At 41.7% G+C, this 25,636-nt stretch overlaps 1 protein-coding gene across 3 annotated transcripts in view; it reads right to left on the reverse strand.

The window, feature by feature from the left end:
• The window catches only part of HHIP (hedgehog interacting protein), an 89,661-nt gene extending 69,572 nt beyond the window's left edge, over positions 1–20,089 (reverse strand). For all 3 annotated transcript variants that reach the window (XM_079770731.1, XM_079770730.1, XM_079770729.1), the window contains exons 1-4: positions 19,187–20,089; positions 13,158–13,350; positions 6,081–6,237; positions 5,042–5,243 (exon numbers count right to left, since the gene is read on the reverse strand). In XM_079770731.1, the coding sequence (XP_079626857.1) occupies positions 5,042–5,243; positions 6,081–6,237; positions 13,158–13,350; positions 19,187–19,966 (1,332 nt within the window). In that variant the 5' untranslated portion in view covers positions 19,967–20,089. The remainder of the gene's footprint in view (positions 1–5,041; positions 5,244–6,080; positions 6,238–13,157; positions 13,351–19,186) is intronic.
• Between the last annotated feature and the right edge of the window lie 5,547 nt (positions 20,090–25,636).

Raw genomic sequence — 25,636 nt, forward strand, 5'->3', positions numbered from 1 at the left:
CTTGGTGGTCAGGAGAAGTTTGGTGAAATCACACTAGAGAAATGTCTGGTGTCCTTGTCATTTTTTACAAGGGGTTTTCAGGTATTTTTAGCAAACTACATATTTAAGGGATGATAATAGTTTTGTCAACTAGATAAATACCAGGTTCCAAAAAGGAACAAAACCGGGGACATTTTAATGAGTAAAACCACCGTCCAATTAGAATTAATTGCTGAGATTTTTAAATACCAGTTTTCAAAAATTTATATCAAGAATCTTACATGCTGCCCAAGTTAGCTCATCTCCTCAATCAAAGTGAACAAGCAGTGTGTGGAGGCCAAGTAAATGACCAACAGTACAGGACAAATGACAAGTGGTGTCCAACTATTGGACCCTAGTGTTCATTTCAGTATTCGGGTTTGGGCATAGGCTGGGCAGATAAAATGCATATCAAATCAATGTGTGTCTGAGCCAGAGTTTGGCTTAGTCTAGACCCGTGGTCGGCAAACTGCGGCTCACGAGCCACACACGGTTCTTTGGCCCCTTGAGTGTGGCTCTTCCACAAAATACCACGGCCTGGGCGAGTCTATTTTGAAGAAGTGGCGTTAGAAGAAGTTTAAAAAATTTGGCTCTCAAAAGAAATTTCAATCATTGTACTGTTGAAATTTGGCTCTGTTGACTAATGAGTTTGCCGACCACTGGTCTAGACCATTGGTTGGCAAACCGCGGCTCGCGAGCCACATGCGGTTCGCGAGCTGCGGTTTGCCGCTCTGTTGACTAATGAGTTTGCCGACCACTAGACCCAGGGTTTTCAAATTGGCTACATATCGAAATCACCTGGAAAATCTTTAAAAACATACCGATGCCTAGTATGTTTAACCCCAGATGGTGGGCAGTGGAATTTTTTAAAGTTCCCAGGCAATTTAACTATGTAGTCATTCTTGAGAAAACACTGGTCTATCTTTCCCAAGGACTTGGGATAAAGCTGGTTTTAGTACCTGTCCCAAGTTCTGACTCGGGATTCAGACATAAGCTCAACTTAAAGATTTCAAATCACCAATGTCTGGGAATTTCCCCTTTGGAGATAAAACAATAACAAACAATGCATATGCCTCCCCCCTACACACACACACACACACACACTGAAAACTTTAAGTTTCCTCACCAGTTGGGCACTTGAGCCATTCTTCACCATGTCCCTACTGGTGGTTAGCTTGTACAATGCACTGTCACCAAAGATCTGTCTAACCACTGCATATTTGAAAAACATATTTCTGATTCACTCTTTACTTGGCAATTTCACAAACTTCAGTGTTGCAGGAGTTGAGCTGATGTGAATGACATGATCTCTTCCTAAATGAAATGGCAGTTTAAACTCATATGGCATAGAATTTATTCCATTAATCCAATGCCACAATTTATTTTCTAGAGCAAAAGGAAGTCAATTCTTTCGCCTGTGCTCTGCATTTCTACACAGAACTTTTGCTCCGGGCAACTAGACAGTGACACTCCCAAGTACTGAAATCTCCCACAATGTAGGCAGCACAGCCTGGATGTTTAAAAGAAGACATCACTTTTAGCCTCAAACAGGACCCGCTTAGGGAGGAGCTGTCCGAGTTCCCGGAAGGACTGGCTCTTTGCTGGCTAGAATCAGGGCTAGAATAAGGAGATAACCAAGTCCAGCTCCTGGCCACGCAAAGATCAGTCCTTTTCCATGTGCCAGGAGTCACTTTCAATTCTTACTTGACAATTAGCAGAAAAGGAACTCCAGATTCCCTTACAGCCAGCACTAGCTTTGGAAAGCCTTATAATCAGGAATTCCGCTTTAAGTCTGATTTAATACACTCATGCTGGTCATTAATTAACATCATGGGGGATCCCACTGTGTTTTGTCTTGTTTTCGTTTCAAACATAGGAAGGTCAGGCTTAGTATACATTATTAATTCTGTGATCTGAGTATTGCCATCAATACTGTGCTCCATTAAAACAGCTTTATTTTCTCTCTTGGGATTTTAAAACGGAAAGAATAGTAAAGAAGTGATATGCATAATAATTTATGAAAATTCTGATTTGCATTACTTATGCAAAGTGATTATTGACAAGCAGAATATTGCCATGAACACACTAACAATTCATATATCAAGAAGCCTGAAACAATACTGTGAAATAGCTGTGAAACTATCTTCTCTTCAGAAATCTCTGAAGGACACACCACGAAAATCAATGGTAGGGTCACCTCACGAATGTATTGGCACCTGCTCCATCATAGCTATCTATAGTTGCCTCTTCTAATGCTTCCAACCCATGACTTGTGACAGGAGTTCCAAGGAGACTAAGATACAGGCCAGTTGTCATATAACCTCCTTGAGGTGATAAGGACGTGGTCTCATTCTCAACACTCACTGTCCAGTATACATTTAAATATACATGTGATAGATTGGTATCTTATTGATGTCACAAGTGTCAAAGATAAACAGAATTTAAAATATTGCCCTTTAAAATATGTCATATTATGTAATAACTCATCCTACATAGGATAATGGATTTTGAAGTTTATTTCAAGCCCTGGAGCTCTCCTGAGGCCTGCAAATCATGCCTAGGGCAGAACCATCGCACTGCTGCAGCCTGGCTTGTGCAGTTGTATGGCACGATGCAATGTCTCAATAGCAGAGAAGATAAACTTTCATGGAATATCCCAGTGAATGGGCATACATTTAAAAAGAGAGACTCTGAAGAAACTCTATAAAAGGAAGACAGTTAAAGTAGAAATAAGAACACCAGTTTTTTGTTGTTGTTTCTTACAACAAAAATTTCAAGTATTCTTAGCTCATTTCTTTCATTTACATTTTATCATATGTATCTTTTCTTTCTTTTTTTAAAATATTTTTATTGACTTCATAGAGGAAGGGAGAGAGAGAAATAGAAACATCAATGATGAGAGAGAATCACTGATTGGCTGCCTCCTGCATGCCCCCTACTGGGGATTGAGCCCACAACCCGGGCATATAACCTTGACTGGAATTGAACCCGAGACCCTTCGGTCCACAGGCTGACGCTCTGTCCACTGAGCCAAACCAGCTAGGGCTCATACGTATCCTTTCAACACCAACATTTTTACTAAAATAATACTAGAAAACTATATATTAACCTTTCAAATACTTGAAAACGTTATATTTTAGAGCAAATTGTTAATGTGCATGTATATGGTGGATGCCCTTCGACTCAGTAATGCCCTTTTTATGAATTCTAAGAAAGTCATCCATAAGAATGATAAATAACAATGATAAAAAAGAAAAGACTAGAGTCATCCCAAATGTCTCATAAAAAGGAAATGGACTTATTGAGAAAAATTTCCAAATCTGGTAACATACTCATGACATATTATTAGGTGAAGAAAGAAGGCTAAAAAGATGTTTATATGGTTTGATTTCAATTTTATTTTAAAGCTTTTTAGCATAAAAACTATAAGAAAGCATCTTCTTTTGAATGTTTCTGCATTTATTAATATGGACCTGTATTAGCTTTGTACTCAGGAAAAATTCATTCAATGTTAATATAAAAACTGGAAGGAAGTATGTCAAGATGTTACTAGTGATATTCTTTAATTGATGGGATGACAATTTCTCTTTTCTGGAGAGCCTGCTCAGCTTGCACAGTAGGAAAAATACCGTGCTGTTGAGTGATGCACTTGTGGCTGCATCTTCATTCTACCCTCACTAGGGACACTGGCAGTGACTGATCAGAACACATTTCAGAATGTATTGATTGAACTCTGATGTGCAAAGTGCTAATGCATCATTGTAAGAGACTTTTGATTATTGGCAGTGAATTTTAAAGAAAAAAATTATTGGGAGACAAATGAAACTACTGGGCTAAACAGATTGTCCAAATGATCTGTGTCTTGGTGCCAAAGTCCTTTTCCGTAAGGGACTGGAAGTACCATGAGGCACCTCTCTTAGGCAGTATGCCTCAGTGATGCTGTCACACATGAGGTTGAGGTGGGTGGTCCCAACAATATGGCATTTCCTATATTCTAATTAAGTCATTCTAATTGTTTTACATGGTAGGTACCAAATATATAGATCTGAGGAATATATTTTTCCAACTTGTTTGTTCTTGTTTTGATGTTCTTACCTATGAGTAGAGCTCAACAAAGCAAGGAGGAGTTTATTCCTATAGGAGTAGAAGAGTATAAATCCTCCTTTAATGTTTTTGCCAGTTAAAAATTGAAAAAGATAACTAGTTCTTCTCAAATCATATACAGCTCTTCCCCAATTGCATACAGTTAATTGTTTCATTCTAAAATAGTCATGAGTTGTTCCACTGCCTCAATTTTAGAATGCCACAATTTGCTTTACAGCTTAGTACTGCTAATATTATACTGCATTACTCTCTTTTGAAACAAATTTGGTAATTTTATTTACATACCTACTAGATTACTTAACTCAAATTGGAGAAGTGGGAAAGAAGGCAAAAGATGTGCTAATATATTACAAGATGGCTTGTTATACCATAGATAAAAATATTTAACTTACCTGTAAAAACATTATTCAGGGAAGTCACAGTATAAGTAGCATCTTTTATGACACAGGCTCAAACACAGATGTGGTAAAGAATGATTTGCAGTTGCCAAAATAACCAAAGACCTCTTAGTTTGTACTAGCAAATGCTGATATACAAATCTACAATTGCAAGTATTATGCCTATTAAATAACATTTCAACAAATACTTTATAAAACCAAGAATGATTTTAAATGTGTAAATTACATAGGGAAAGCATGTCCAAGTACCAATCTGCTTGCACCGCTTAATAGTCACCAAACATCATTAAAGGGGAGGGACGCGGGGGGAGACGACAACTGTATTAGTGTCAACAATAAAAATAAAGTTAGAAAAATTGTCATTGTGCCGATTCAGTTGCCATAGTTATTGTTCCCTTATGGTGTTTCCTTATTGTCTCCTTAAACATTCTTTTATTATAGAGAAATACCTTTAGTGAGGATACCACTAAAATAAAATTAACATAGCCAGAGCAAAGATAAATAAAATTTAAAAAGCCAACCTTTATTCCACTTTGCACAAGTTTGTGAATGTCCAAATAAGGCTCCTTGAAAATGTCTCCTTCGGGGGTGAGTATCTTCACGTAACCTTCCTTTTCCAGGATGAAGAGCCGGTGTGAGCCGTCCCCGCTGTGGAGGGCGCTGACGGGCTGGCGCAGCCCACTCACAACCTCCTGAATGCAGAAGCAGTTGTGCTTGTGCTTTCTAGACAAAGGAAAGAAACCGGTAAGCGGTGCTTAAGGTGAAGGATGGCAGGGATGCACTTAGCATCCTTTCAAAATACATTTCCTCTAGGGAGCAATGGTTTGGATGGTCCTGAAGGGCTGGCTGCTAACCCAAGGGCACAATAGGATTCTCTGAAATTCTTCTCAGTTGGGGAGAAATAAAACCAAACAGCCCCCTATCAGAAAGTAAAAGAGAATTTCAAAACATGTATTGGAAATATTGAGGGGAACACTTTGTCAAGTATATGGTTGTCTAACCACTATGCTGTATACCTGAAACTAGTACAACATAATATTGAGTGTAAACTGTAATTGAACAAATTTTAAAAAAAGTTTTTTAAAGAACTACCATTCACACACCACCCAGCTTCAAAAAATACATATATTTTAAAACTTCATAAGCTCATTATCTCATCTTTCAGTGACTATAATTAAAATGAGCTTTACTCACAATAATTAAACCTTATAGAAGGGCGCTCGAGAGAAAGTTCTAAGACCTATTTATAAAACTCTGATTGGCTAATAATAATGTGCATCATAACCTAACAGCAAAGCATACATTTCAAGTTAAAACTATACTCATAAAATTCACATGAATCATAGAGAAGCCAAGCTCATAACAAGATTAGTAATCTAAGCATTAAAAGCATTTACGCTAATATGACGTTAGAGAAGCAAACTACTAAAAAGAAAAAAAAAAAGCATGTGGAGGGTATAGCTGCTGGACATAAGCAAAGAAAGATGAGTCACTTTCAAAACCACAAGATTTGTTAGTTTTTTTTTTAAAAAAAGGTTAAAGAGCATTATCTTTATGAACCTGCTGATCTCCTCCACTTTGTCATATTCTTCCATCTGGTCCAAGTAGTTAGACGCTGGTCCTCTGATTTGTTTTCTTGGAAAATCTGGAAAGCACAACCCACCATCTTTTTTTGCATAGTAAAAGCAAAACTCCTCAGCAGTAGTTTGAAGGAAACCTTTAAAAAATGTAAAAAGGCTCATTAGAAATAGTGGCATGTAAAAACATCCTATTGGAAAGATAAAAACACAAGGGAAGAATTTTTTAGGAACTATACGAATAATCTAGGAAAGTATATAGACAAAAAAGAAAGAAAAACTTTGTATTGTTTGGGATTTTCATTTTTTAATCAAAACTTGAGATGTTCAGTAAAAGTGAAATTATGTCATATTGGATATTTTAAAAGGCTCATATGAAATACACATTATATGAAACCGAGCATTTCTTGTTATTGCATTGATTTGTTTTCAAGCTTCCCCAGTGATCACATGTTACACTGGTGAGCTGATCCAATCACTATTCAGCATTTTTTGCCCTGGAGTACTAATAATTTCCTAAGAAGAGCAAATTAGAATCAAGAAAGAAATAGACCATCAGGTGCTAGTTTGGGCCATTTTATAATTCTTACTATATTTTCACTTACATATGATTAAAAAATAAATCTAATAACTATCACAAGGTCATTATACACTATAATGAATGATTGAGCAACGAATTGATGTTGATAACAGAGCCACCATTTTCAAATATGTAGGTGCTGTTTCCTACACTTCACTCATAGGAGAAAATGATTATTTTGCAAGACAAAAATTATATTTAAAATATCCTTTCCATTTTCTCAAGCACAATAGCTGACATACCACCCTTCACTGAAAAATAATTATAACAAGCCAAAACAAAAAATGCAATATAGGCATCTGAAAGACAAATAATTTTGCTTACATAGTAACAATTTTTATGAAATAAAAAGAGCTATATTTGAATAAGATGAGGACTTTATGATCAAATATAATTTTGACATTATTTTTAACATTTGAGTTAATATGGTGTTGGTTTTTTGGGAGGAGGGCATATTAATTAATGATTCACTTCCATATTCTGATGATTTCTGCTATCAAAATAGTTTGTTGCTACTAGAGTTGACTTTATATGAAATTTATGAAGTTCTAAATTCCTGCTTTTGGTCTCATATCTTTCATTATGTTTAATGTTTTGATTTTTACCTAACAAATCAGATTATCATGCCCCATCAATGTTGTGATAAAGGCATGTGGTAACTTAGTTGACATTCAGAAGTTGTATAATACATTCTAGTTTGCATGGATTTCTAAGAACAAGAATTTGGGGACAACCAAGTGAGGTTTATGAATGGATTATGTAAGACATATTTCTTTCCTGTGAGCTTGACCAAAGTCCCTTCAAACCTAAAACTATTCTTGGGAACTGAGGGTCCCAAATGGTTAAAACTTGATACAGATTTTTGACCTAACTTTTGGGTAAAATGTATCACCCCTAAATTTCTGAGGCAGATTCTTCAAGGCCAGTATCTGATTAGGCTATTGAGAAACATCTTATCTTTGGGAACCAGGCAAGAAAGAGCAGATGTCCTTGAGAGTGTATGTGTGTATGTGTGTATGTGTGTATGTGTGTGGGGGTGGGGTTTGGGTGGGAGGTGTGGACAGAAAAAGGAGGCAGGGCAGCTGGGAAAGGTGCTCCTTGCAGGGGAGAGCAAGGCAGCTGGAAGAAGTTATCTTTGTTTAATAAAAAATCAGGGATTAGACATTGAAGAGAGAGGTGAACGCTGCAGCAACATTTACTCATCTGCAGCAATTCACTGTTTGCAAAATGTCACTTTTCTCCTCCAGTCTTTAATGGCTAAGAAGACAGAGGAAAGCTGCCTAGGGGTGTCCAACAAATTTGCCAGAGGAAAAAGAAGGCGCACTGAGCTGCTAAATCAAACTTTTTGAACAGTTTTGGGCTAGATCTTTTTTTTTTTTCAGAGATATATATATCTCCAAAAATATATACATATACTAGAGGCCCGGTGCACGAACTCATGCACGGGTGAGGTCCCTCGGCCTGGCCAGTAATTGGGGCGATCAGGGCTATCTCCCACCCTGATCAGGGCCCGGGGCTGATCAGGGCAGGCTGGGCAGCAGGTGGGACCACAGGAGGGACTGCGGGAGGTTGGTAGGCCAGCCCACCCCAATAGGGACTGATCGGGGTCAGACAGATGGGGGTAAGGGGGGCGCAATGGTTGCCTGTGGGAGCACACTGATCACCAGGGGGCAGCTTCTACATTGAGCGTCTGCCCCCTGGTGGTCAGTGCGCATCATAGTGACTGGTCAACCGGTCGTTCGGTCGCTATGTATATATGTGTGTGTGTATATATATATATATATATATATATATATATATATATATATTATCTAATATATCTATATATTTATATTACATATACTACATATGTTTATACCATATATATTATGTTACTATATATTTACATTACATATAAGATATACAGTATATGTTTATTATATATAAATTGACCATCAAGCAGGAAGAACTCCATGCACTCAGGAAGACTGTCAGACTATGGATATATTTACAACTGAATGTATGAAGGAGAAATTTGGTGTTAATGTGATGTTTGCCTCCAGGGTCATAGAAAAATTTCAAAGCACAATTCAGAAGAAATTTCGATTTTGGTTGTTTGCTGTTGCTGTTTTTTTTAAGTCTGCATTCCAGCCTTACAGTCTGCAAACCAACAACATCTTAAGGGGAAATGAAGGAACAATGCTGGTGGCTGATTCCATTTTATAAGGAATTATTAGCTGGGGACAAACGAGGAAATGAAAAATCATTTTCAAATGGGACATCAGAAGATTAATGGTGCCGATTCATAAACTCCGTGGTTCCTGGGGGTACCACACTCTTTTAGCAAATTAAAAACAAAGCAGAAACAGAAGGTTCACAATTAATTACTCTGAGCTTTTTACAAATTCTAGACTCACTGAGTCATCTAAGTGTGAAGGAGGAAGCCGACTCAGAAGACTTTTACATAAAAAAGGGCATGTTTGAGATGTTCAGGACATTGGGCTACCATTTATTGCCAGGGAAGATTAATTCACCAAATGGTACCCTTCTTTGGAAAACTGAAGCACATCCTATTCAAAGTGAGTGTTTAGCTCACCTTGGATCATCATATTATCATCAAGTCCACTCATAATGGATGTCCACTGATTATTCCAGCAGCCATATTTTTTGTTTAAACTCCTGATAACTTATCAACTCTCTTGGACCTGGAACTTTTCTCTCCTGGATCATGAACCCAGTCCTACTACACCATGAAGCACCCCATAAAACACTAACATGTGAATAAATATTCTCAGTGGAGAAGTCCCAGCTCTAGCTTTTCTCTCAGCATGTATGCTGGAGAAAAGTTATTTTTCCTCATTGCACGTGGTGTTCACCATGATAAGGAAAAAATGACCTTGGCCTCATTAGCAACGGGATTAAACCAATTGAACTAATTGTGTACAGACATTTCACACTGCAGTAACCTACAGATGATGCCTTAGAGTGATAAAAATCATTTTGATAGTGATGAATGGAAGAAACAAGGCTGTCGAGTGTGGTGTGCCATCACTTAGTGAACAGCAAAGCACTCACTCTGTTCGTCATGATTCAGGCAGAAGAGAAGACCTGTGGTGTTCAGAAAGGAGCTCCTGTGGTGTTTTGTTTTGTAATTTTGGTACTTTTTAGAAGTTTTAAGAATTTACCTCCCAAAGTAAATTCACAACTATGATTAAGAAAACTCTGGTGTATCCTCACTTTTGTGATTTTTAACTTAAATTCTTTTCTCACTTTGAGGGGGGCAGGGAAGATAAGCAGGTCATGAATATTTCTACATTAAAGTTTCTAGAAAGTAGCTATCTTCCAGGTGTCAGAGTATTCCAAAGTGACTGGTGTGTTATTAAAACCATGAAGGTGAAGCAAAGGGACAGGTCATTTACATATTTATTCTTTTACTAGAGGCATGGTACATGAAATTTGTGCACGGGGCAGGGGTGGGAGTCCCCTCAGCCCAGCCTGTACCCTCTCCAATCCGGGACATCCCTCTCATAATCCGGGACCTCTGGCTCTTAATCGCTCACCTACCTGCCTGCCTGGTCACCCCTAACTGCTCCCCGCCATGCTGGCCTGGTTGCCCCCAACTGCCCCCATCTGCCGGCCTGGTCATCCCCAACTGCCCCCCCTCCCCCCGCTGGCCTGGTTTCCCCTCACAGCCCCCCCACTGGCCTGGTCGCCCTACACAGCCTGCTGTTCAGTCATTTGGTCATCCCTCACTAACCCCCCAGCTGGCCTGGTCACCCCATGCAGCCTGCTTGTTCAGTCGTTTGGTCGTCTCTCACTAACCCCCTGCTGGCCTGGTCGCCCCACGCAGCCTGTTTGTTCAGTCGTTTGGTCGTCCCTCACTAACCCCCCTGCCGGCCTGGTCATAGGCAGCCATCCTGGTCATAGGCAGCCATCTTGTGAGGGTGTAACAGTTAATTTGCATATTACCTCTTTATTATATAGGAAACTAGAGGCCCGATGCACGAAGATTCGTGCAAGAATGGGCCTTCCTTCCCCTGGCTGCCGCACCGCCTTCGCTCTGGCCCAGAGCTGCCTTTCTGCCTTCCCACCCTGCCCAGAGGTGTGGAGCAGCTGGGGTGGTGCGGAACGCCCTGCCTCTGGCCACTCAGCACCTGCGTAAGCAAATTAACCCACAATCTTTGTTGGGTTAATTTGCATACTCACTCCTGATTGGCTGGTGGGCGGCGCAGAGGTACGGTCAATTTGCATCTTTCTCTTTTATTAGTGTAGATATTGAGCAAGGGAGGGAGGAAGACATGAAGATGTCTCTGGAATTATTTTCAACCACTTTCAGCATTTGCTTTAGCAAAATACATACCTTTGGATACCTTCCTCTTCATGTTTTTGATTTACAGAAAGATGAGGTATTAATAAGCATAGTCAAAATATGTTAACTAGTTTCTTATAAAAAAAAATCACAAAGTAGCTGGTTTGTTTTTCTGTTTTTACCATTTTGAACTTCAGTTAAAAGTAAACCATGTCACTAAATAGACTTACGGTGAAAATATTGCAAACTTGCTTTTTGAGCAATTTCTGAAAAATCAGTGTTCTAGAATTCTAGAGTCTTCTGGGTTTGGGGGAAGGGCAGAGGGCAGATTACCATCCTATTCATCATACTTTAGGAAATGATAACCTACGTGCCAAGGATCAGTCTGGCTAACAAACTGATCAACATAAGGAACACAAATAGTGTTATTGCAGCTTACTCTGGGGACCTGTATTCAGAGCGATTATTTGCATTTGATGGGTCCAGAGGAAGGCCCCCTCTGCGAGCGCCTGCAGCCTGCTAGCCTGTCCCTGGGAAGCGCCCTGGCTGCTCCGTCCACCCCTGGAGTGGAGCTTTCATCTGGTTATCTTTCAAGGCAGCCTGGGTGGCCACCAAAAGCACTTGACATCTTGATGCACTTCAGCAGTTTTACATATATACAAACTCTGTAGAAAAATAAATTTGTCATTCGTCACCACATATGTTGATCTGGGGAGTGAGGTGCTTGCCGCTCTGGCTCCTGAGCTGTTTGCTGTGCTCCCTATTACAGTGGGTATCGCTTTCTGTTGTTTGTTTTGGAAGCTAAAATAACTTCAGATACAGGAAGACCCCCACAGATGAGTTCCCAAATCCAGCCTGGTTGTCTTGAACTCAAGTAGATAGAGGCAGATGAAAATGCTAAGTGTTCATATCACTTTCAGCTTACGGTGGTCAAGGCGAACCTTTAAGACTTGAAATTTGCAGCAGGCCTTTATGGGACCTAATCTGTTATCGCTTCTCGACAGGCCATCTAGGCAACCGTGACCCATTCTACTTTGCTTTGGGGAATGTGATAAAGAGGGAGAAACAGCTGGCTTAAAAAAAGCCTTCGAAACATGACTGTAGTTTATAAAGACAATAATAATATTTTCACATTGAATGGGTTTAGATCCATGTTACGCTATACCAAAGGAAGCAAGTAACCCTAGTCAAAATGTTTTCTTAGGTTATTAAGAGAGCTCTATAAAAAAAATGCAAAAAAAAAAGGAAATCTATACTTTTTGTGGGTCAGAGTAAAAAGTGAAATGTGCATAGCAATGAAAAAAAAATTATCTAAGTGCATCCCAGAGTTCTTAAAGCTTGCCTTTTCCTCCAGTGCCATGGAGTTTTCTACACTGTTAGCTCCAGATTTGTTTGTGTGTGACTTTGCCTAACTAAACAAAAGCTGTCTCCTTAAATTCTTTTCTACCTCTATGTTGATTCTTCCAACTAAACCAACAACCAAAGTTTACAAACAGTTGATGGTAAAATTAATCAATGCCCAAGAATGTATATGTTTATTAGGGTTCAAAACATGATAGTGACCAGGTAGACTTGGATGACTGTCAGCATGAGAACTTCTCTGTGCACCCTATCACTTTCTCACTGCACAACTTAGGGCGAGGCATTTCATGCCTCCGGAGCCTCAGGTGTCCTATCAATCAAGTGGACAATTCCTACCTATCTCCCAGGGTTTTTGAAGTGCAAATTAGTCATTATATGTCAAAGTGCTTTGTACGGCTTTACTTTTTTTTTTTTTTTGAATTGTATCTTATTTAAGGGAATACCTTAAAAGTCAGTGGACAATCTGCATTTATGTGTCAACTGTGTAGAGGAGGAGGCTGTCTTGATATACTGATGTAGGTGGGTAAAGGAGAAACCAGTAAGAAATTTGTACTGATAATCTAACATGTGTAAAAATCACCGACTGTATTACCGATTTAACAACAACAAAAAGCAGAACATTTCAACAAAACCAACGTACTCCTGGTGGACCGAAATGACAGTAATCCCATTTAGCAGCAATAAAAGTTTACAAATTTGAAAAGGTTAGTTATGAGGAAAGAATAGGCTTGTTGAAAGATGAGATACAATTTAGACTCCTGGATGCAAGCATTTAAGGACAGGTATCTTGGAAGGATATTCTGCAGTTTATGTAATGTATGCATCTTTACCTGGAATGTGGCCTCGGCAAGTATAAAAGAATTCTTTGCAATAGTCTTTGCAGAGCAGGGGGAGGACTAGGTCTCTGTCCAAGGCTTCCCTCTCAGGTGAGTGGAACAGGTTCTGAGAATATGGAGAGCAAAGCGCACATCTGATTTCCTCCAGTAACTTCCCACATTCGGTGTTGTTGTTCACAGAAAATATCTGAAAGCCGTAAATCAGAAATAAACTCCTTTTTAGTGATGCGAAGTTAGGTTTAGTTGCTTTTTATTTTGTAATCATGTAACTAGAAAAGTATGATTTAGCCAATACAGTTGTCTGAAAAGAATTGCCATGTGACCATAGAGAATGCTTTTATAAGGATATACAAGTCCTCTCTTGTGTGGGATGGGAGCGCCAAGGGTAGGGGTTGGACAAAAGTCTTCTTACTCTTGCAAATCAAAGTGGTTTATCTGCCTTTCAGGTGTAAAAAATTTTAAATGACAATCATAGTGAGACCCTTTATCTCTTTATCACTTTACTCTGCTTCAAAGTGTATAGTGACTGATACTTAACTTTAAAATTCCAAATACCTTTATCCACTAACAGGGTGTCTCCCAAAAAATGTACACACCTTGAATGATTATAAAGTCAGTGTTTATTAACATACAGTTCATTTTCAAAATTTAAAAGAATCTACAGAAATGAGTATATATACACTTTTTGGGGGACACCCTGTATATGTAAAGCAGAATTTAAAAAAATATATATAGTTTATTTGTGTCTTGGGTAAAAATCTATTTCACTCCTGAAATTCCTAATTTGATATTCTCAAAGATGTTAACTTGAATTACATTTTTCTAATTTTAATTAATATTCAATCTAAAATTGCATAGGGAAAGTTTTCTAAAGTGGGGGGAAATTTCTCCCTTTCATGTTCTATAAAAATAATACCTGGAGCTGAATCAAACTGGTTTAAGACCAATTTTTATTTTTCATTATATCTTAGCCAGGAAAAACTTTCTAACTAGCTCCTCAGGTATGTTATATGCATGAATAAACTCAAGAGTCTAATAAAAGTGCTTTTGTATAGTATTTAGTAAGTCTTGATGGGAAAAGGCATGCTTTTATCTTTATTTATACAGTAGTATGTCTTTTATTTCAGTAAGACCAATTTGGGTGTCATTGATTCACTGAGGTTAGGTCTCAGTGCCTTAGTACTAACTTTAAAAAACTGATTTCAGGAGTCCCTCTAATTAATATAGAGGAACAGTATCAGCACAATATTCGAGATGTGAAATGTAGTGCTGTCTAAACCAATAACTGATTTTTCATATTGAAAAAAACCCTAATGGGATTGAATTTTCAACCTTTTCCCAATTTATGTAACTATATCTGTACCTAATCATTTCTTTAGAACTATGAACTGGAGTTAATATTTTAATATATAGATCATTGTTTAAAGCAAATATTTCACTCACAAACTGAGGTTCTAATTTGAGTACATAGTATGGCTTCTATTTTTTTTTTTAGAATAAATATATTCTAGGTGATCACAAAATTTGGATCTTCAAGAGCAAAGCAACTTAAATTCCATAGAAGTTACCCAGTTTCAGAAAAAAATTTACAATATGTTGTAACTATCTACAATATTCAGAAGTCACTTCTAATCACAATTATATGTACACTTTGATTTTTATCAACTTATTTAAATGACAATTGCTTAAATGGTTAAAGTTTTCTAAAAGGAAATATACACCAGACACTTAGAATTTGCATTCCAAGAATGTTTTAAATGTCTTTTATTGTCCATACTCTGGCAGACCTCACCAGATCCTTTCAATATTAATACTGTTCAACTTGGTTCTGTTTGTTTATCATACAGCAGTCCTCTAAGAACAAAACAACTGCAGGATGCTGAAACCACCTCCTTTGCTGGCGGAAAAACTGCAATGTAATTACCTTTGGTTTTATGGAGAATATGCACGCTTCCATTTTTTTTTTTTTTTTTTTATAGCTGAAACAAAATGATCCCCATATACTCTCCCAGCTGCTGTCCAGGAAGAGCTTGAAGTTAGTGCCTAAAGAATTTTCTCTTTTACAATTTTTGGAATGTGTCCTGGCCACAAGATCTCTCATCAAAAGTTTCAGAAATAGGATTCAATAAATTATCTGAAATCAAGTATAATATTATTCTTTGTAAAGTTTCATGCTGTTCCGGCCCAGCAGGATGGTAACATTTTGCTCTGTGTGAGGTCTGCAGTGTAAATACCCATTTGAAGATAGATAGAGCCATCATTCTGGCTTTGGTTTCAATGAACCAATAGTCTTACTGAAGTCAATTAAACTGACTCAGCCCAAGCTGCAACACTGTTTTAGACAGATGTGTACTGCTGTGTGTATGTGTGTAGGGAATTTTTTTTTTCTTGTCAGCCTATGTGTCTGTGTCTATACAGGTCCTTAACTTTCTATCTGACAATGTCATCAATCTTAAGAAGAAATTTAAGCTAATTTCCTGTTTCGATTTTTAAAAGCCATATACGAAACCATCAAATTATAGTGGTTTAAACTAAATATACTTTGGAAATCATGTAAAACTTCGAAACATTATTACAGCATGCCTAGTAATGACTGTGGCTGTTGCTGACTAATTTATAACATCTGGCAGGTCATCCTTTAATCCTGAGCCACATGAAAGTAAAACCCATAGAAGAAAGGTAAGATAAATCCTGGAATACACAGTGAAGCGTGGCCTACAACTATAGCTTATCAACAAGTAGTAAAATGGGTGACAGAGACCTTCTGTATTTCTCTTTATTTATCAAGTAACTAAACAATGAGGATAGAAAGGCCCCCACATGGGTTTGATGAGCAGACAAAAGGAGAAAATACATGACAGTATATTAAGATGTCACCTTAAGATCACTTGGTACCTAAAAAGTTATTTCTAAAAATCATATGCCTACAATGTTCTTCAGCTGTTGGGTAGAACACATGGGTCTCTGGACTATAGTGCTGGATTATGTCATTAAAGAGTTCAGTTTCAATTTTAGGCTAATATGTAAATAGATCATTGTACTAAGGCAGCTGTTAAAGGGATCCCAGGATGAGTTATTTGTTTAGTTGGATGTGTTCAACAATAGGCTTTGTCCCTGAAAGAGCCAGAGCAAACAAATGATTGTAAAAGGGCACACTTGAAAACAATTACTTTTCACCCATTCCTTGACAGCTTTGGCTGTGAAACCACCCAAGGTAGGGAGATCTTCTATGCTTCTGTGGCTACCAGTTAAGTTTTAGAAATGGGGGTGTTTCAGTTGGTAGCGGTTTCAATTTGGCTAATGGGAATTAGATCCTTTTAGCAGGTTGTATTTAGGAGCTGCAAAAATATTAAGACAATATAACTTCCTAAATTTTGGCAGTAGTTATTTATAACAGTAGTTAGCCATCTCATTACAATACTCAAAATGATTAAAATGAACAAAACATTAAAGTATATTTAAATAAAAAACATAATACCATGGCTACAGAATTGAACTCAATGCTAGTTCATTACATGAAAGAATATGTGTGAGTCCGGAAACTAGACTTACTGGCACAGCTGAGCATGCTCAATACTCCTCCATAGTTTGCTACTATCTGTCTATGAAGTTTCTTCCCATAGGAAAAAGCTACTCCTATAGTTTCTTGAAAAGTTGCAGAAATCTTTCTGGGGGAAATCATTTTCTTTTTCCCACAAACAAAAAAGGGTCCTTTCAAAAAGCCATCATCTCTCCTGTCCACATATTATGAAATAAGACCATAACATATATTATAAACCAGGAAAGCTTAGGGAAAGAAGGGAAACAGTGATGTTTATTATAAAATAACATGTTTTTAAAATTATTAAAACTTGAGAGCTAACATAGGTCCAGAATGCATAGGCATAGCGATATCAAATCTCTGATTTGCACCACTTAAGTATTGTTGGTTTATAAACCATTTGTAATGAAACCAGCAAAGTCTAGTGTACCAAATTTAATTCACACACATTTCCCAAATGAGTAGGGGTTTCTTGGAGATTGGGAGCACGTAAAACGGAAAGGAATGTGGATAGCTAACGTGGCAGATTGCTTCCTAAAGAATGATTTCTTAAAAAAAAAAAAAAAAGCTTTATATAACTTCTCTTAAGGATTATAATTCCCATCAGCCCCCCTCCCCCCCAACTCCAATCTCCACTACATTTAGTTAAGAACAAAGTTTTCATTCTTCATGTTCATGTTTAGTATGGCAGGGGTCTGCAGATCATGGGGGTACTCACAGTATACACTGCACACAGGGAGACTTAATGGCAAATATTTCTAAACCCTCCTTTAAATTTCCTGCTTCTTTTGAGATCCTGGTAAAACCCTGCAGATGATGTGAATGTAGCTCTTCTGTCATTTAATTCAATTACAACACAGGAGCTTAATGACATTGTTTTTGAATAAAATGCTGGAATATCTGTTCCCTGAATCTCAGACCACTGCTGCATATGGTAAGAATAAAGAGCGAGATGCAGCTGAAAACCTGCAGCAAGACAGTTCTCACTCATCTGGGAATAGAGGGAGTTGGACAAATGCTCCCTCAAAAGGCATGAACATTTGGACAGAGCTGGGGACTGAAAGAGAATGATGTTCTCTAGTTTCACCCATTAGTGAACCAACTAACAAACACAATGGTGTTGTTGTTATTCTTTTGCCATAAGCAACAGGGCTCTGTGTGTGGGCAGCAGTTTAGTGGGGAGGAGGATAAGTCGACCCCTTTTTGTCCTATTGATTTTTTCCTATTTGCATGACTTGAGCAAATTAAATGATGCAATATGGCTTTTTGTTACAAAACAAAGTGAGAGATACCACCCAGACACATATGTTGATTCGTAGGAGCTGTTTACATGAGAATAGAGTGAAATCTACCGTGAACTGAGCATAAAAATTAGATTCAGCCTGGGTATTTTTTTTTTTAATTATTATTATGCCTGGGCCAGCAAGACTGGAGCAGAAGTTTTCCAAGAGTCTCTCAGACCTTGACAACTGCAGTGTTGTAACAGAGGAATTCTTAATTAAACCTCGAATGGGGAAAGGGAGGGGGGGGGGTGGGCAGAGACACCTGATTGTTTATTTCACGCGCAGTGATGGTTAAAGACGTGGTCCCCCAGGCTTTCTCCGGAGGAGGACAGTAGACCGCACACATTACTGCATCCCCTGGCACGAGAGATGTTGCAAACTCAAAAAATAAGCCTGTGTTTCCAATCAACCAGCACCCTTCTCATATTTGTTTAAACTTATTAACACGAGGGAAATATAAATGCCCTTACTCCTGACACAAGTTTCTGGAGGAGATCTTCCCAGGCAGCTAAATACCAGGGCAAAGCCTGACCTGATAACATTACAAAGCGTTACCAACAGGAAGGGAGAATTGTCTCCGTTTGATGTGACAACTACGACCCAGCAAAAATCTCTCGCCAGTTTTTGGGGTTCTCCACGGGAGTACCCAGGACTTCCCTCTTCGCTATTTAACGACTGTAACGTTAGACAGCCCCCTCTGACGGGGCTGGGGATCGTAAACCAACCATGCTTCAACATCCTTCACGATTCAGCCCTCTCCCTTCACCGAGCACGTGGAGAAAGCTGCACAGATCTCTTCACTCGAGAAAAATAAACCGGAAACCACAGCCACCTTCATTTACAGTTTCGCCGCAGCCAGTGCCCATTCGATCCAAAACACACTGTTAATCGCGATTCTTTCTAGAATGTTTACCCAGCCCCGGAGGAGGGTACCACAGAAGCTCTTCTCTTCTGAGGCGGGCAGTTTTGCACAGCATCCCGGCCGCGGACTCCTGGGGGCGGGCGAGGGATCTGCGCACCCCGGAGCAACACACAACGCAATCACGCCAGCGCTTTTAGAAAAGTTACCCAAAAGAACCTCCCCCCCCCCCCCCAAACAAATGTCGCCCTGCTTCCAGCCGCCAGCATTGCCGGAGCCGCAGGGAAGCCCACCCGGCCAGGGTGCCAACCTCCCGGCGGCGAGGCGGGTGCGTGCCTACCTTGTGATCCAGGCGCCCCAGCCCCGGGCTGTCACTCCTCAGGCAGCAGGAGAGCCGAGGGTAGAAGCCGCCGCACGGCATCTCTCCCCCACTCAGCAGCTCCTGCTGGGACATCATCCGCCTGTCTCTCCTTTTCAGGCGTTTCGGGGGGTTCCCGTTCAGGCACCGTCTCCTCCTCACTCCGCTCGCTTCGCTTCTTTCCCCAAACTTAGCATCTCCTTCGAAGAAGCCCAGAGCCACGGCCAGCAGCAGCAGCTTAAATGAGAGCATCTTCAGCATCGTCTGCCCGGAGCGGCCGGGGCTGGGCGCGGGCGAGTGGGGGGGTGAACGCAACTGCCCAGCAGGGGCACTCGGGCGCAGCAGCTCCGGGAGGAGGCTGCGGGGCGGCGGGACACTCTCGAGGCAGAGGGAGGTGGCGGGGGGGCGATGCAACTTTGCAAAAAAACGAAAGGCGAGGCGATGGGTCCAATGCGTTGGGGGAGCCCGAGGAGCGAGCGAAAGTTGTGCGGATGACACCGTGTACAGCTGTGCCCGTGTCAGTGGGGTTAGGGGCTCTCTGCCGCGGCTGGGCAGCGGGAGGAGGAGAAGGAGTTGGAAGAAGAGGAGGAGAAGCCGGCCACAGAGGCTCACTGGTCCGTGTAACGGGAGTTGTGTAGGTGAGACAGTAGCAGGAGCAGAAACGGCGGCGGCGGGGCAGGCGAACGCAGGGCCGGCGCTGGGCTCTAGATGATGCTGAGGTCTCCTCTGCCGGCGGCTGCAGCTTCTCACACAGCCTCTCATGTTTCGTTCCCTCTTTTCTTCTTCTTTTTAACTAGCGCGCGGGGAGGTGCTGCCACCGCGCGCCCCTTGACGTCACCGCTCCTCGCGCGCCTCCGCCCGGGCTGGGGGAGGGGAGGGGGCGGCCCCGGCGCGAGCGCGTCCCCCGGGCCCCGCGGCCTCCGGGATGCGCGGGGAGGGGTTGCGGGCCGCGGCGGCGGGCGGAGGTGGGGGGCCCGGCAGAGCTCCGGGGAGCCAGCCTCCAGGGCGCGGAACCCAGCGCACCCGCCTACGCCGGAGCTCCAGGTGGGGGCGTCCCCGGCCCAGCCCGATCCTCCGGTCTGGGGCCCGGTCGCGGCCCCCGAGAGTCCCCGCCGGCTCCTTTCTCCTGACCGCGGCCCCACGGCGCGACCCCGGGCTAAGGCGGCCGAGCCGAGGCCCCGAGAGAAAGTGAGTAGGAGTGGGCCGCGGGAGGTGAGAAGGGAGGGCCCCTTTCGGAGCCTCCCCACCCGGGCCCCGGCCCGGCCCGCCCCTCGCCCCGGGAGGAGGATGCGCTGAGTAGCTGGAGGTGGTGGGAGGGAGGCTCCCGGCCCCTTTCCTCTCCTGGCTCGCACGGACACCCCTGTCCCCGGGTCATTTTCAATGTGAAGCTCCTGTCGGTAAAGGTCTTCCTTGGGGTCTGAATGAGAGGCGGTGCCACCCAGGTGCTGCGAGCCGCCGGGCCGAACGGGTTTGAAGACGGTTCCGGGAAGGGTGCCCGTCCTCCTCGCTCAGGTCCCGCGCGCTCCTGACCGGGAACGAGCGCGCGCGCGAGGCGGGGTGGGCTGGGGTGCGCGGCGGAGCCCGCCCGCGGGAGGGTTGCCCCACCTGGGCGGGCTGGCCCGGGACGGCCCCGGGAGGGCCCCACCTGTGCCCTGGAACTCTGCCAGGCCCCGCTGGCGATCCCCGGGAACGCAGGCAGGCACGCAGGTTCCCCGGCCCCACGTGAAGGAGAGGCGGAAGAAACTGGCCGCGAATCAGCTTCATTTTCAATGAAAAAAAAAATAATAATAATAATAAAATAATATAACAATAATAAAATAAAACTCCTGGGGAGAGTTCCCCGGGGGTGTCAGTACCGAGGCATTAGTTCTGAAGGACGAATTCCTAGCAGGTTCGCTGATGTCCAGCAGTGGGACGCCCTATATGTCCCGTGTACCTAAACAAATGAAACTTTGCCCAGTTAAGAGTCTGCCTAAAGAAAGAGTTTCTAAAAAGATCTGTATGCTATCAAGAGTGGTGACATTTTCAGGATCCCTGCAAATTGGCATTATAGGCATTGCACACCAAAAGTGTGCTTTCTGCCGCCAGAGTGTTTAAGAGGGGAGACGATTTTCCGGTAGATGGATCTTGAAGAGAGATAAAGCCGTTTTCCCATTTTGGCAATGGAGGAAATGTTCGCCATATTTGGATTTGCTTCACTTCGGGGACTTAGATTTCATCAAACTAACATGAAAGTTGGTGATGGTGGAGATGGATAACCATGGAACTAATTACTGTTAGTTAAAGTGGGTGCTGGGACTAGATTAGGCTTCTCTGCCCCTTTCACTTCCGGGGTCCAGATTTAGGAGTGGAGCTGTGTCGTCCCCCCCGCCGCCCCCCCCCCCCCGCCCCCCCCCCACACACACAAAAGAAGCAACCGATTGGAATCTCTGAAAAGAATCTGTTGGAATATTTGGTCCAGTCCTGAGCTCAGTGTAGGGTCCCCAAAACAAACTGACCCTGTCTCCCAGGGGCTGTTGGACAGCATGACTCTAGTATACATGTGATCCCAAATGTGTCTTCTGATCCACAGATGCTTTATCTGACATTTTTCCTGCTTTGGGGATTTCTAATATAAAATAAAGCATAAAGTTATAAAGACTTTAAACTGTTATTTAACAAATAGATCTGGAGATGAATCCCATCAAGATTGAATCACACAATCTCATCTAGTTAGGTTGTTTAAAAACCAGAACCCAGGGGCCTAATCTAGGCTGCATTCCACTATCCAAGGCTCTATACCCAAATATCAGCTTAGTGGGTTTTCTTTCTTTCTTTTTTCAAAATAAAATCTTTCTAAAATTATATTTCAGTGGTTTGAGCTCTTGCTCTAAGGTATGAATCCATCTTAGTAGTTTCAAAACAGGCCTTCCTTATGGTTGTACTTAGAGACTAAGGACACTTAAAGGTAAATTAATTGTGGCTTTAAAAAAATTATGAAGCTGTTATAACCCATGACCCTAAGTTTCAAGAGAGAGTTTGGAAAGGATTACAGAAATGGGACCATCACGACAGTCATCGGGCCAATGATGAGTAGCGGAGCTTATTCTCAGCGCCACTTGATAAAATTTCCATATAGTCACTCAGCAGCGGTATACACACGAACTAACTTCTAATTCTTGATTTTGCAGAGGGAAATTGCAAAGTTCACCTATAGTCAGATTGACAGCATAATTGTCTAGGAATCAAGAATCAACATTGATTATTTCCTAAGATTAAACCTTGAAAGCCCACTTGGAGGCTGCACAGCCTTCTGCACACTTGAACATGAAGAATGGCCTTCAGCTAAATCATCAGAAGTGGTGAGAAGAAGAAGGGACCCCTACCCGGCCAGACTCCTCCAGACAAATTAAATCGGTCTTTTTTAAAAGCAAGCTGCACGAGGATGGCCAGATCATCATCTTCTGCTCGCACCAGCACTGAGCAGCCCCATCCAGGACTGCCTGCCACCTATATGCACGTGGTGCCGTGAACAAGGGCACCTGGCTGAGGCAGCCAATGGGAGCTGACATCCTGCTGAGCTCCACTCACCAAGCAGACTGGACTGGTGCATGGCTGTGTCTACCCAGACAATGAGGCTCCTGATTTGTACCAAGGCACCCTGTATGGGATAGGAGCAACTAGGACCATCCCACCCCATACACCCGTCCTCGCCAGGATTATATTCCTTACTTCAGATAGCTTAAAGCTTCTCATGAACATTTTAGGATTATTGTAAAAGATGAAATATTTGACACAATTGAATAGGTAAAGCTCCAAATATTACCATGTATATGAATTATGTATGTAATTTCTGTGTATCAGAAGTTAGCACAACTTAAATTTGGTAAATGTTTAAAATAAAATTATTTGGGTTATTGCAATCAGTTTTGTATATGGATTTCTGGACTTCACAGAAACATACAGTATTTCATTCCATTTCTACAAATATATATTAAGTGTCAGAGACTGTGCTAAGCAATCTATAAACAGTAGTGAAAAAAAAAACAAAACGCCCTGCCTCAAGGTAGTTAATAATCTAGTAAGGAAGTCAGATGATAAGGTCATAAATTTATGATTATGACTTGTGGTAAGAGTTATGAAAAAATGCCAAGATGGAGAATATCAAGGCACACTTATTGCAGATTGAGTGACTGGAAAAAGCCTCTCTGTGAAAATGAAATTTCAGCAGAGACCTGGGAAGAGTCAGAAGAAGTTTATGAAGTGACTCCACCCTGCCGTTTAGAGTACCGAAGCATTAGAATTCAAAATAGAATGTGATACATTAAAGGGGAAGCACAGAATACAGTTGATAACTAAGAAAGGAGAGGCTACAGGCCAAGTTCATAGTGTGGATTATAGACTAGGTAACTAATAAAGTTATACTCATGTATTTGTCATTTCCTTTTACAAGTACCCTTTCTTCTTTCCTACCTTATCCTCATAGATTTTTAAGTTCTGGCTTTTTACTCAATTTTTAGGAGTTATTCAAGTTCAAATAGTATTTCAGCCATTGCATCTCATCTACACAGCACTTATGTTCTATATTTTCGTTTGTGCATCGTTGATGACTCAGATTTTTTTCATACATGGGAGTCGAATATCCATGAGATGGTAAGCTCCACCAAAACAGGAATGACATTGCCTTCTTCTTTGGTGAACCCGGAAAAGAGTCTAGTTCAGTCTCATCCTACAGTGCCAGCCTCCCAATAAATGCTGCTGACTGGCCAATCTTGTTTGACTTAACACTTTTTAAAGATTTAAAATGGAGGAAATATTTGCATTATGACATTTTAAATTGTTAAACAGAAAGGGAGACACACCATACATTATCACTAAGGAATTTCAGGAGACATTGCTATCAAGCATGATAATGCAGAGGAAGGGCAGCATACAAAACCAAAGAATAAATATACATCTTTTAAAAATTAGAGACTGGTTGTAATTCAAACACGGTGACACAACATTAGGGCTGCTGGAAGGGTTTTTTTTTTTTCTAGTTATTCATTGTCTTTCAAAAGTTGGTACCTGCTGTGTGCCAGACCCTGCTCTGGGCACTGGGGACAAAGCAGTGAACAAAACTTGTCTCGGGGAACTCACATGCTATTGGGGAAGAAAAGTCACAGACAGTCTGCCAGAGATGAGTGCTACGAAGAAAAGCGGTCATGGGGAAGGAGAGTGCGGGGGTTGGGAGAAAACATTTTATATATAACTAGTAGCCCATTTGCAGGAAAATCCGCCGCCTTTTCGGACACCGCGCCTGCTCCCGCTCGCCACTGCCACCCGCCCCGTTCCACCCCGCTCCGCCCCGTCCGGGCTTTCCCTCTGGCAGCCACCTTGCTTTCCGCTTTTCCTCCCTCTTCCTTCTAAGTTGTCTTCAGTCTTCACTCCTCCCCTCTCAGCGTATGCAAATTAACCACCTTTGTTGGGTAATTTGCATACTCGCCCTGATTGGCTGGTAGGTGTGGCTTTGGCTGGTGGGTGAGGCTTGGGCGTAGCGAAGGTGCGGTCAATTTGCATATTACTATTTTATTAGGTAGGATTATTACAGTTACACACTGGTTAACACTGGGGATATGTTCTGAGAAATGTGTTGTGTGCATGTACATAGAGTGCATGTGTGCAAACCCAGAAAGGATAGCCTACTACACACTGAGGCTAAACAGTCTGGCCTGCTGCTCCTAGGCGACCAGCCTCTGCAGCATGTCACTGTTCAAAACAACACGAGCTTAAATCAAGCACGAGAGAAAATGACGCAACCAAGAGACGCGATAAACACCGGATGAATAAAGTTGTTGCCACCATCACACAAGAAACATCTTTTTTATAAGTAGAAAGAGTACACTCTAAAATAACAATCAATAGGATATCATAGGAAACACGTAAAGCAGCAGCACAGTCGTTGATCATTATCAAGTATCATGGGCTGCACATGACTGTACGTGCTGTACTCTTAAAGAACTGGCAGCCAGTAGGTTGTGTACACCAGTGTCGCCCCAGACACGTGGCTAATACCTTGCGCGGTGACAGACATTATGGCATTGCCATGGCGAGGATGTCCCTAGGTGGTGGGAATTTTTCAGCTCTGTTATAATCTTACTGGACCGCCGTTGTATGTGCGGTCAGTCATTAACTGAACCCTCGTCATGCAGTACGTGACCGCACATTGTCAGGAAAGGTGTTGACAGAGGTACGGGCACAGACTAGGGCATGGGAATTAGGGCGGAAACTGGAAGCAGCAGGCCACGTGCCTTCGGATATGGGCAAGCACAGGGAAGAGCAAGTCAAAGACCACGCAGCAAGCATGCTTGGCATGTTGACGGGTTAGTAAAGAGACCCACGTGGCTGGAGCAGAGTGGGTGACAGGGGACATGACAAGAAACGAGGGCAAAGAAGGAGCCAGGGGCGTGGCTA

The sequence above is a fragment of the Cnephaeus nilssonii genome, assembly GCF_951640355.1.
Source record: "Cnephaeus nilssonii genome assembly, chromosome: 5".
Lineage (NCBI taxonomy): Eukaryota > Metazoa > Chordata > Mammalia > Chiroptera > Vespertilionidae > Cnephaeus > Cnephaeus nilssonii.